The 12,751-nt window shown below is 44.7% G+C and overlaps 1 protein-coding gene across 5 annotated transcripts in view; it reads right to left on the bottom strand.

The window, feature by feature from the left end:
- GNAL (G protein subunit alpha L) overlaps positions 1-12,751 on the bottom strand; it is a 173,257-nt gene that overhangs the window by 104,699 nt on the left and 55,807 nt on the right. Inside the window, exons 1-5 of one of the 5 annotated variants that reach the window (XM_019627501.1) lie at positions 8,192-8,257; positions 6,491-6,737; positions 6,147-6,219; positions 5,405-5,459; positions 5,139-5,258 (exon numbers count right to left, since the gene is read on the bottom strand). In XM_019627501.1, the coding sequence (XP_019483046.1) occupies positions 5,139-5,258; positions 5,405-5,459; positions 6,147-6,219; positions 6,491-6,632 (390 nt within the window). In that variant the 5' untranslated portion in view covers positions 6,633-6,737; positions 8,192-8,257. Of the gene's footprint in view, positions 1-5,138; positions 5,259-5,404; positions 5,460-6,146; positions 6,220-6,490; positions 7,272-7,385; positions 7,478-8,191; positions 8,258-12,751 lie in introns of those variants that run through there. The other 4 variants (XM_019627500.1, XM_019627502.1, XM_019627499.1 and 1 more) reach the window with 4 other exon arrangements.

Below are 12,751 nucleotides of genomic sequence, written 5' to 3'. Positions count from 1 at the left end.
GTGGAGAGCAGTGTCACTGGCCCTCATATGTGGGATCCGAACCGGGGCCCTCTGGCGTCCCAAGCCAGTTCTTAACCATCGCGCCACTCAGCCGGCCCAGGCAGACATTCTTTCTAGGCCCTGCCTTGGCCCTGGAAGGCCCAGAGGCAGCCCAGAGCCCCAAGAAGCCATTCCCCCATTGGGCTCCTGTTCACAGCAGCCAGTTCCCCCACTGGTGGTTCAGGACCCAGCCAGGGGCAGCTGAGATCTGAGACAAGTACACCTAGAGCAAGGGCCCCAAAGTGCCCCTATGTAGTCATCTGGGTTCATTAATTACATCTGAATCATCTAAGATGACACTTTTCTCTTTGATGTCATATATAAAAATCTTTGAGTTTCATATTACTGTCCGACATACAAAGGGCATTTTTTTTTTTAGCGGAGCCATCCTGCCACCTGTTGGCAGCTCAGCGGCAGCTCAGCTCAGGCCGGGAATCGAACCGCTGTTGCTCAGTGCTCACACTCTTGAGCAGGCTCTTAACCAACTGAGCCACTCGGCTGGCCCTACTTTTGGACATACAGTAGCAGTTCCAACTTTTTATAGTTGCTAATGTTGTCTGTCTCTTTTAAAACACACACTAGGGCCGGTCAAGTGGCGCGTTGGTTAAGAGCTGGCTTGGGATGCCAGCTCTGAGCAGCAGGGCCCCAGTTCAGATCCACATGAGGGCCAGTGACACTGACCTCTACAGCTAACATGGTGAGCAGCAGCTCGACCTGGAGCTGGGCTGCCATGAGTCGCCGGCGATGGCGTAGGCTGCAGCCCCTGCTGCAGTGGGTTGCCATAAGCTACCGTGTGTGGCCAGCAGCCAGCGTGAGTGGCCGGCAGCCAGTGTGAGCTGCCAAGAGCTGCCATGAGCGGCCATCCAGAGGCTGGCAACTGATCTGCCTCATCCAGGAAGAGTGCAATGATAATACCAACATGGGCCAGTGAAGCAACTCCTCTACAACTAGACTGAAGAACAAAAGGACAGCAACTCGTCTGTTCCCTTCCCCTGATTCCCCAACGCTGTTCCCCTCCCTCAATTCCCCAATAAAATCTTTAAAAAAAACCCCAAAAAACCCCCACACACTAAACCTCACTACCTCAAAAGGCAAAGAACAAGGGGCCGCTTGGGAGATGGATTTAAAGGCCATTTTGAATGAAAATGTTGATTACTGTGTTGTTGCATGGATGGGAACCTTCCTTTGGGGATAAATGAGATACTGTGTGACATCCCAGTGGGCCAGTCCCCTCACTTGTTACCCTCAGAGCTCCTTACTGAAGTGGACTAATATTCTATTATACTTTAAGTTAGCAGGCACTCAGCAATGGCTTTCAGTGTACCTGGCTGTGCCATGTGAGTGGTGGGGGAGAGGAGGGCGGGCAGTAGACAGAGGAAGATGGTAGACAAAGGAAAAGTCCTGTTCCTCTAGGAGCTAATGCCACCAGCTGTCATTTTCTGATAGTGCTGGGTAGGGCTGGAGGGTTCCAATGAGGTTTGAGGGCAGATGCTGGGGACTCATGTGGGGGCTGCAGCTTGGGCTCCCTATTGAGTGTCGCCTTACAGCCGATTCTTAGACCACTCCCCCTGCATTAGCCTCTGACCCATTAGTCGAGAGAGTGTCTCGGAAAACTGAGGCCGAATGGAATGATATCTGTAAAACTCTCTCGGGGGGCGTCTCAGCCTGACTGGGACCTGATGGAATGATATCAGCTGTCTCCCTGGGAGGACATGTAATTATGTCTTGGGGCAATGTGGTGAAGTATGAAGACATAGCATTTACTGAAGTACTTTGGGAAAAGGTCACTGAAAAAGGCCTTAAGGCACACCAGTATACACGGTTAATGACGGACAACACAACAGTTTACTTCCTTGAAAAAAATCAATAAAAACCATACGTTGACCCGATTCGGTGGCTCAGTCTATCTCTAAAGGCTGAGTCCCTTAGTCTCGCTCTTAAATCTTACTTTTGTCTCTTGTACTTATTCAATCTGCGCCGCCCCTCTCGTGTCCCATTTGCCCTTGCCACGCTGGACGTGACAATTGAGAACTTACTCCTACCTGATTTACACTATGGACTTCAAAGTCTTTTTGGGTAGGGGAGCAAGAACGTTCAGTTGGTTAAAAAATCACCAGGAAGATCATTAACCTGTATGATATGAATTCTATAACTCTACTCACACTTCCCAGAGGAGACAGAACAAGCACACAGGCAGAAGCAGCTGAGAGTCACTTGGTGTAGGCATAGCTCTCAGCCCTTCCATGCATGTGCTCACCAGCCCTCCTTAGAGTGGCTTCAGGAAGTCTTGCTTCCACCCTGTTCTTCACTGAGTGGTAGGCCACTTGCTTGAGGACACATCTTTAGAGAATAGTGGAACCAAGACTCACAATGGGCAACTGGGCTCTCAGGGCCTTATTCCCGGTTCACTGCAGTAAGCCGGGCTACACCCTCACCAAATGCTTGGTGTCCTCTCACCTGGGAGGAGAGGAAATAATATTCCTGTTCACTGGGTTTATGTTGACTTGCAATTCTGATGAACGTCGCCTGAGGAAGTATCAGGTGGTAATGACAGAACATTGACCAACAGATCAGGCTGTTCTCACATTTCTTGTTAAGCCTTATTTATCCTCTTCTCCTTAAAAAAAAATCTAATTTTTCCTTCTTAAATAACTCTGAATTATTTTTAATGATAAGGTATATTTGGTTCAAAATTATTTTATATCTAAAGGAAAATAAACTTAAAAGACCCTCAAGGAATTGAATGTGACACTGAAAGACTTTCTCAAGGATTTAATCTCAAAGAAGTTCTAGATTAGTAAATTAGTGTTATGTTTACTATAAAAAATACTTAATTTAGCTCTACTTTTATTATATATTTTTACAACAATAAACATTTTCTTTAAATAAAAGTAAATTTTCTCCAAATGTAACAAGTAAAATTAGTATATAAGTCAGAGATTGGTCTTAGGATCATCAAAATGTAAATCTAAGAACTATTCAATCTAATATTATAAGTGATATGAATATTTAGAGCACTATGAAATAAATGTTACTGAAATGTATGCATATTAAAAGCAGCATTTTCAGAAGGAAAGCTATATATTTAGATATTAATTTCCTCATTTATATAAGTACAGGCTCTTTTATAATATAAATATAATGTCATTTGACATGGACAGAGACACAGATGACAACAGGATGCTGGGCTTAAAAACTACTAAAAAACTATTACTTCTGAAAAAGCATTATAATTTCACATATATCTGCTGGCTCACAATGGTCTTTTATTGGTTTCTGATAATCATTTTTAAGTAGCCTTAACACATCTATATGAAAATACCTGTGTTCAAAGAAAATGGTTTGTCGATTTTATTTGTTTATTAAAAATATTCATGGTTTAGCTCAAAAAACACTTTCACAAATTAGGTACTTTGAATTCCTTAGTAATCCACAAGGGAGTTACTGACGTTATGAATTTTAAATAGGGGATCACTTTATCATGTGTGAGTTTGTCATGAACAGAAGAAAGAAGATGTGTAGTTGATTAATTCATCTTAATTCTAAATTCTCATTATATGCTAAGAAAAGCTTTTTCCTATATCAGAACCATATATAAGATGTTTTATGATTATATTTAGGCAAACACAACAGGACAAAATTGAGAACTCAAATATGGGTCTGTGAATGTGTAAATCTGAAGTTGAATGGGAATGCCACTCTTGATTTCAGCTAAGGCCTCATAGTTTTGGATGACTTCTTCCATACATAAGATATCATAGAATGCTGGGAGGACATTCTACAGGTCTAGTTAGCTGAATGACTGCTTTGGCCCACCCCTTCACCCCCATCCCGTGTTCACCACGTCATCTCCTTTATCCCTCTCCAAGCCTTCCAATTAAAGACATAGTTTAGTAAAAAACAGCGGGCCCTGCTGTGCCAGATGCCCTAACCCGTTTCTAGCCATTTTGCCACCCCTATATCTCCTTTTTAGAAATTCTAGAGATCTCAATGGCTACATCGGAATGCTTAGCAGAAGCAATAATCCCATGGGAGAATGGAAATAAAAGCTTTTAAAAAAGTAATTCGTATCTACTATCCCAATACAGAGCACATTGGACAACTATGCTGTGCTGAAGAGAAGGGGTAGGGCTGAGCAGGCGCACATTGGCCAGAACTTCAGTCAGAGCAGGGTAGGGCCTATCTATTGTACACATTGGTTTCTGGACACATTGTGTACACATTGTACACAAGCTTCCCTTGGAAGAGAGGATTCTGAAAATGAAAAATGTCTTAAGACCACCATGTCAGGCAGTGAAAACTTTGAAATACTGTTATTGATGGGTAGACACACACACACACACACACACACACACACACACACACACACGCTTTTGGCACAATTATAACAAAAATGACTTTGAAAAATTTAACAAATATATCTTTCTTCGAAACATGCTTAATAAAATTTCCAAATAGTAATATTTAAAAGAAGTGGTTATCCCCCCAGAGAAAACTAATATTCACATCATTCTTTTGCATAAGCATTACTGTCATCCAAGTGATTAGGAAAGCCGCCCTAAATCCTGCAGATGTGAAGCAAACTACATTTTCCTATCATATAGTAAACATTCAGAAGTGATCCATATTATTATTTACAGCATGCATTCTCTTCTTGTTTAATCCAAAGGGACACACACCTTAAAAGTAAACTGAATTCTGTTCTTTCTATTCTTTCTATGGAGCCAATCACATATCAAAAAGTATTTCTCTCTACTCATGGAATTTCCACTCACTTGTTATCTGGGAAATTGCTTACTTGTTAATTTAGAAATACATATAGGAGAAAATACTATCAATATTTCTTAAAGGTATGCTGTCTTCCTGATTATCAAACTTATTAATACATTCATAAAAGCATTTTTTACAATTCTATTGTCTTTAATGTTTTTAACCAATGTTAATATTTTGGTACAGAGGAAAGCATTTCTCTTAAGCAGAGCTAGATTTTGAAGAAAGTTGATAATGAATTAATATTAACATTGATTCTCAGTAAGCCACCTCATTAAAAATGGTTCCATCTTGCATCACCTAAAATATTTCAATAAGGATTTACGTACCTGGGAATATTCAAAGTCGGTGATAGGGGCTATACTCTTGATATAGTCTGATCGAAATTGGTTTTCTGGGTTGGCCAGTGGAACTGGAGGTATTATAGTACTCATTGCCGAAATAATTGTCTAAAATGGAAAAAGTATACATGCATATAAACATAACACTTAGGCTCCATGTATGATAATCTAATATGTAATTTCTATCTACACAGTTTTAGAGAGAAGAGTACTTAACTTTTCTAGTAAACAACCATTTAAATAAAAGTTCTTACCACAATAGCATCTTTAACATTTTTCCGGATGTCCAGAATTTTTTGCTTCTTTTCCCTGTATTAAAAGAGAATTGTTATTAATTTATCATTGGCACTGATTTGAATAAATTGTGTGGGATTTAAAATTTCCAGCTGTGGAATGGGGCTAGACTGGTTTCCTAGAGGTCAACATCAACCCCTAGGACAATAGCTGCAAAGTTTTTGTCTGGGAAAGGAAAACATCTTCCTTCTATAATTTGTACTCTAAACAAACTTGAATGCACAAATTACAATCTACAGCGTTAAACAACCACACTGGTTACACAAAACATGGGAAACTTGTCATGACTATTGCATATAAAAACTATAAAGCTATAATTGTAAATATATTGAATTTGAATCAATCCGATATATGTTGATAGCTATGAATTAAAACAGATGAAGACAAATGGTATAGAGAAAAGTATACATCGACATATTGGTTAAGTGTGCTCAGAGCAATATCAAGAATACAGATCAATACTCAATACCTCAAGAATACCTAATAAATCATATTTTGTTAGGCAAGTTATTTTATTTTTTTGATCTAGACACTATCAAAAGAAGGATTTGCCTAAATATACCAAATTCAACAAAACACTTCTGTATTTTTCTCCTTTAAAGGTGTATTCAATGATCAAATCAACGGTTTGGGAAGGCTAAGAGAGAAGTGACAAAGCTTGCGTGCAGTTTTTAAGCAAAACCGCAACTGATCATTCCTTACTCAGGATTAAATCCATTGACGTGCAGGATCCTCATTTGTTTGACGATAGTGCTTTTCCCAGATTCACCAGCCCCTACAAACAAACAAAAAGAATGCTGTGATTTGTAGCCCGATGCCCTGGCCATTTCTCACACCAACCCCCACTGAACAATTATCCTAGCGCATCGCAGGCATTTTCAAGTACACGCCAACTCTGGGCTGGAGGAGCTGGCCCGAGTCGCTGGCGGCTGCTAGGTCTCCGGCGGTGCGCGCAGCCGGTGTTCGGCCCCGCCCGCCCGGCCCGCACTCGCAGTGCTGCTGGATGTGCGCTCCTCCGCTCGCCTGCATCCTGCATCCAGCCTTACCCAGTAGCAGCAGGCGGTGAGTCGCTTTGTAAGCCAGGCGCTCCTTCTGCAACTGCTTCTCAATCTTTTTGTTGGCCTCGCGTCTTTCTTTCTCATCGACGCCCTGGTCCTCTGTTGTCTTGCTGTTGCCCAAACAGCCCATGCCTGCCCGTTTGTATGGACGTCAGGCACAGTTAGGAATTTGCACAAAAAGCAATAAAGAGTTGTAGATATGTGTGGCTCCTGCGACGGCTTGTCTTCCTTGCTGCTGAAAGAGATGGTCTGTTCTCTCGGTGTTTTCCGATCAGAACCGGCGTTCTTGTTCCTCCCCCCGCCCACCACAAACTCCTAACTAAAAAGGATGCAAGGAAGACACACGGAGTCAAATGCTTTTTAAAGATTATTGCTTAGAATTATCTGCTGGATAAACAGCATACAATGAACTGAGGCAGGTGCAGACAGCGCCTGGCTCTGCTGGAGCCAGCCGGGTGGCGTAGCGCCCTAGGCTCGCCCTACGTCCGCGCGCAGCGCTCAGCCCCGCCCCTGGTTGCGCGACCGGGAAGAGCCCGGCGGGGTCCGGGGGGAGAGCGCGCTCCGCATGGTTCTGGGGCCCTGCTGGGTGGTAGTCTGCGGCCACACTGAGGGACGGGGCGCGCCACCAAGTTCCCGCAGGGCGATTGCTGGCACCTGCCGTTAGGCCCGCGTCCCATTCTGCCTCCGCCGTCGAACCTGCGTCCCCTCCCGGGCCTGAATTCCCCCGGGGCCTCTGCGCAGCAGAGAAGGGGAGCTGGCCTGCTCCGGGGGCGACCAGTACGATGTGGGAGCGACCAGTTCCGGAGTATGGGAGGGGCGCTAGTGCTAACGGTGCTGGAGGGGTCGGGAGTTGACCTCTAAGCCCAGCGCGAGGGGAGCTCACCCGCGTGGGGTCCGAACCGCGGACGTGTAGCTGCCTCGCACCCTCAGCCCAGAAAATTGGGTTTGGGCAATCGTTCCCCGCCGACCCTCCGGACGCCTCCCTGCTCCCAGGCAGGCGGGGCCTCGCGCAGGATCATGCATATTCTATCAGGGAGGAGGGTCTGTAAGGGGTTCACCGTCACACCGCCTTTGTTCTCTTCATTTTCTAGACTGTTCCAGGGCACCCACGCCGCCGCCTCCCTTAGCCTCTTGTCTTTACTTCCAGCCCCCGTTTCTCCTCTGCAGTTCTCTGAACAGCTGTGCTCCTTTTCTGGAAGACACCCTGGCCTTGAACTTGCCATGGTAGCCGAGGAACAAACCAGGGCAGAGACAGGCATGTGTTCTCGCGTATTTTGACTGAGTGTGAGATAGGTCCCTCCATTCCTGCCACAGCCAGGCCACATGGGCAACCAGCCACTTTGCACTCATGTTGCTGTACTTGGGGGAAAGAAGGCAAAAGAACTGACTGGGCCTCAGTTTTGGATGCCAGAACTGCGCTGTGGAGACCACTTCCGCGTGCATTGTTACAAGTTGATGGTCTCGAGGCCCGGGGGGGGGGGGGGGGGGGGGGGAGCTCACAGCACTGCGTATGGATTCTTTCACATGCCTTCATGTAGCTTGGTCTTCAGGTGTCTCTCACTGTTCTCCAAACACGCAACGTTTCTCTCAATTTCTGCATGACCTGGCTTTGTTCTGCACAGAGAGCAAACCCCGCTGGCGGAGCTCCTGCTGTGCTGCCTCTGTGCCCAGGGTCATGGGGGTCCTTACCCTGTTAAGTGTCCCCTCTGATTCTTCCCTCTTTCTTCAATCTCCTCTTTTCTATTTGCTTGTTTCCTGTAAGGACACAAATACATTCAACTCTGCCCCATTTAAAACCAACAGCGCTTCCTTCAATCTCAGGTACCTTGTTAGTTCCAACATCTTTCCTCCTGCCCACCACAGCCAAGAGTTGAAAAGGAAATGTGACTTCCCTTGTCCTGCCTTACTTCCTGTTTACACCTCAGCCCTTGGAAGCCCACCTCTCTACACTGAATATATTCTCACCAGGGTCATCAATGGCCTCCCAGGGACTAAAGTTCACCCATGAACTTTGGTCTTTATCTTCTTTGACCTCTCTGTGGAGCTGGGTCTGACTTTCCTTTGGCCTTTGGATTCCACCACATGGCCTTTTTTATTTTGTTTGCCTCTGGCTAGAGGATCTCCCCTCCTCCGCGGGGTGGCGGCACCTCAGACCCAGCACAGCCTTTCTCCTCTTAGGTGTGCTCCTAGTGGGGTAGACTGTATCCTGCATACTCTGTACACACAGCTCTATGTCCACATCAGATCTCCAGCCCAGAGCACCTTCCAGTCCACCACTGTCCCCCAGCACACCTCTACCTCCATGTCTAACAGGGATCTCCAGTTTTCCCTGCCAAGACCTGAGTTCATCCCCCATGCCCACCCCATACCTCCAACCTGCTCCTCTCTAGGAATAAGGGCCCCAATTATCTGGAATATGGGAGTCATTCCCAACTCACTTTCCTTCTTGCCAAACCCAGTTACTGTATCCTGTTGGATTTGTGTCCTAAATATCTGTCCTGTCTTGTCCTTTCCACCCCACTTGCCACTGCCATGGTCTTAGATCACTAATCTAACCTGGATTTCTGCAGTGGCCTCCTGCTTACTTAACTCCAGTGTACCCTACACGGTGTTGCCACAGTGACAATACAAATATGACCATCTCACTGTCCCCACCACCTACAAGCCCCTGGCCATGGTCCTTCAAGGCTGGGTCAATGTAAACTCTGGAGCTTCAGTTCACTTCTCTCCCCTCCCAGCGCTCCCCCCGCGCCTCACTGTCCTTCTGACTACTTGCACTTCCTAAACACCTTAGTTCATCCCTTGGCTATATGTGCCCCTCCTCTCTGGAATACCTTGGCCCCTTATTCACTTGGCCAATTCTTAGTTATCCTCCCACCTTACCACTGCCTCCACAGTCAGGGTTAGGTGCCCCTTCTCCATTCCATCATCTCACTGGGACCCTGCGTTGTAACTGTTTGTTTACTGCTTTTTCAAAACTCCAATATACTGTGGACTCCACGAGGGCCAGGCTGAATCTGTCCTTTGCATCTGCTGCACCTGTGCCTAGTTCAGTGCCTGACCCAGGAGAGATCCTCCGTGAATCTTTGTAGAATAGATGAAAGAATTCACGAATGCCACAGATAAATAACTCCTGCTTGAAATGTGTGTTCTCATTAAAGGAATTTCATGATCAAATTTTAACTTCTTAAAATACGTGCCCAGTTTAGTACTATATAAAAAATAAGAAGACTCTTTAAAAAATCAAAAGCACTAGGGACAGCCGGTTAGGTCAGGTGGTTAACACGCAGGCTCCTAACACCAAGGTTGCCAGTTTAATTCCCACATGGGCTGCAGAGCTGCGCCCTCCACAACTAGATTGAAACAACTACTTGGCTTGGAGCTGATGGGTCCTGGAAAAACACACTGTTCCTCAATAAACTTGCTTTAAAAAAACAACAAACAAACAAAACAAAAACAAAAGCAGTAAATCACTCTTTTTGACATAGACAGAAGCAAACAGCCTATTTAGCCCTACTGTCAGGCCTCACACCTTGTGTTAACACAAATATTCACACATGGCAATATCGACCTGGTCTGTAGTGTGGCTAATGGGGCAGTCAGAAGGTAGGAAAAGGTAGATAAAAATAGTATAGTGTAGTGGGATGTTTAAAAGGGTTTGTCAATTATTTTTGATGCTAAGATTTCTATAAATTGTTAGTGGGAAGAGAAGTGCACAAAACAAATCTCGTGAAAACTTATAAAGGGAGAATTAAGTTAGAGCCCAGAAACCACACTTTTAAGGCAGCCTGATATTCAGTCACCCTAAAAATATAGCAAAAATTTCCACTTGTTCAGATTTAGGAGTTAGGGTTAAAGATAACTTTTTACATGCTGAATTTTTATATGAAGGATTGATTAGATGAAGAGATCTGCACTACATGACCTAGTGTGTTCCACGATACACTGCTGAACACTAAATACAAAAGCAATGCCCTTATACAGTGATGCAATGTTTCTTAAAAAAAATGCAAAGTCAATCCTTACCTAGTCCTCCTTTTATCAGGTAGGAGCTCAAGACACTTAAAAAAAAACCAAAAAACTCAGTCACCTGGCCTTTTTCAAGTCTGGTCTGGGAAACCTTCATTCGTGTTTTGAACCATGGGATCAGAATTCAAAATCCCAGCTGGCTCACCCGGAGCAGTGGGAGAAGAGCTGTTGGAAGAGCACAGAGCGCAGCCTGGTGCCTCTGGCAGTGCAAGCATCTGTTTCCAGGCAAGGGCAGTGCAGCTGCAACATCCTTGTCTACAGAGATGAAGGGCTGCCTTGCAGCCAGGTGCCAGCAGAGGGGCGGAGGTGTCAGGTCAGGGAAATGCTGGGGCCCTCAAAGTAGGCAAGGGAAGGCCCTGGTCACATCAAGGAGAATTGGGAAGGCACAAACTCTGGGGCAAACGGGCAAAGATAAAGTGGTGTTTTCCTTACTCTTGTTAATGTTTAAGATGGTATTTCAGAAGCCTATTGCATTTGAAAGTTTAGATTTCTTTTCCTCATTTTGTTTTTAAGCTGAGCTATCCTGCCACCTGTTGGCAGCTCAGCGGCTGCTCAGCTCAGGCTGGGAATTGAACTGCTGTTGCTCAGAGCTCTTAACCAACTGAGCCACTCGGCCGGCCCTAGTTTAGATTTCTTTTATATTACTTAATTTTGTGAATTTTGAATAGTGTAATGATTTTTAAATTTATTTTTTGTTTCAGTCCCTCTGATTGAAGCTGGCAAATGTCAAAAAAAATTGCATCTGTCCTCTGGTTAGCTGAACTCAAGTCCATGATGACAATAAGATCATTTTTTTCTCCTATAAATATGAAACAAAATATGTTTCTCAACACAGAAGTTTAACAACTGGATGAAAATATTCAAAGAAACTTTTTCAATTCTTGATAGGCCTACATCCAAGAGATGCTGAGCTAGTTTGAAAAATGACTAGAGTGCTATATAGCACAAGATAGTGGGTATTTTGAATTTAATTTTTAAAAAATCAATATTTGAAAAATGTAATAAATGGTCTTTCAGTAGCTTTTTATACTTTTGAGGTAACTAAAGGTTAAAACAGCACTAAGACTTCTGGGACAAATATGAGGTATGCCAATTAAGTTCGCGAACTCATCCTAGAAAAAGTGCTACATATCTCATTGCTGAATATCACTACGGTCACCTTCGAAGTACTCCCCTTGGGAAGCTATGCACCGATGCCAGCACCTAGTCCACCCTTCAAAGCAATTTTGGAGCTCTTTCTCTGGAATGGCCATCAGAGCTGTCGTTGTGTTACCCTTGATATCCTGAATGTCATCAAAATGTCTTCCTTTCAATACTTCCTTTATCTCTGGGTAAAGGAAGACATCATTGGAGGCCAAATCAGGTGAGTAGGGAGGGTGTTCCAATTTGTTTACTGGCTAAAAACCCCCTCACAGACAGTACCCAGTGAGCTGGTGTGCTGTTGTGATGCAAGAGCCATGAATTGTTGGTGAAAAGTTCAGGTCATCTAACTTTTTCACGCAGCCTTTTTAGCACTTCCAAATAGTAAACTTGGTTAGCTGTTTGTCCATTTGGTACAAATTCATAACGATAATCCCTCTGATAGCAAAAAAAGGTTAGCAACATCGATGCAACAAGTTTGTGAATTTACTTGTCAGACCTCATATGTGAGGGACCTAGGGTAGTTAAATTCATAGACAGAAAGTAGAATGGTGGTTGCCAGGGGCTGTGGGTAGGAAGGAATGATGAGTTAGTGTTTCATGGGTATTGAGTTTCAGTTTGGGAGAGGAACAAGTTCTGTGGAAGGATGGAGGCAATGGTTGCACAACAACGTGAATGTATTGGGTTGTCGGAAAAGTCATGACTCATTTTTGCAACAAAAACCATAGAAAAAACACGTCATGACTTTTCCAACAACCCGATACTTAATGCCATAGAACTGTACAGTTAAAAATGATTAAAATGGGGCCGGCCGAGTGGCGCGATGTTTAAGAACTGGCTTGGGACGCCAGAGGGCCCCGGTTCGGATCCCACATATGAGGGCCAGTGACACTGCCCTCCACAACTAAGATGCTGAACAACAGCTCAACCTGGAGCTGGGCTGCCATGAGTCGCGACGGGGTAGGCTGCAGCCCCTGCTGCAGTGGGTTGCCATGGGCTACTGTGTGTAGCCAGCAGCCAGCATGAGCGGCCAGCAGCTGCAGTGAGCGGCCGTCCAGAAGCCGGCGACTGATCTGCCTC

This window comes from Hipposideros armiger, unplaced genomic scaffold (genome assembly GCF_001890085.2).
Source record: "Hipposideros armiger isolate ML-2016 unplaced genomic scaffold, ASM189008v1 scaffold_735, whole genome shotgun sequence".
In the NCBI taxonomy this organism is placed as follows: Eukaryota; Metazoa; Chordata; class Mammalia; order Chiroptera; family Hipposideridae; genus Hipposideros; species Hipposideros armiger.
Note: the sequence above shows the minus strand (reverse complement) of the source record. Positions and strands in the feature narration are given on the sequence as shown.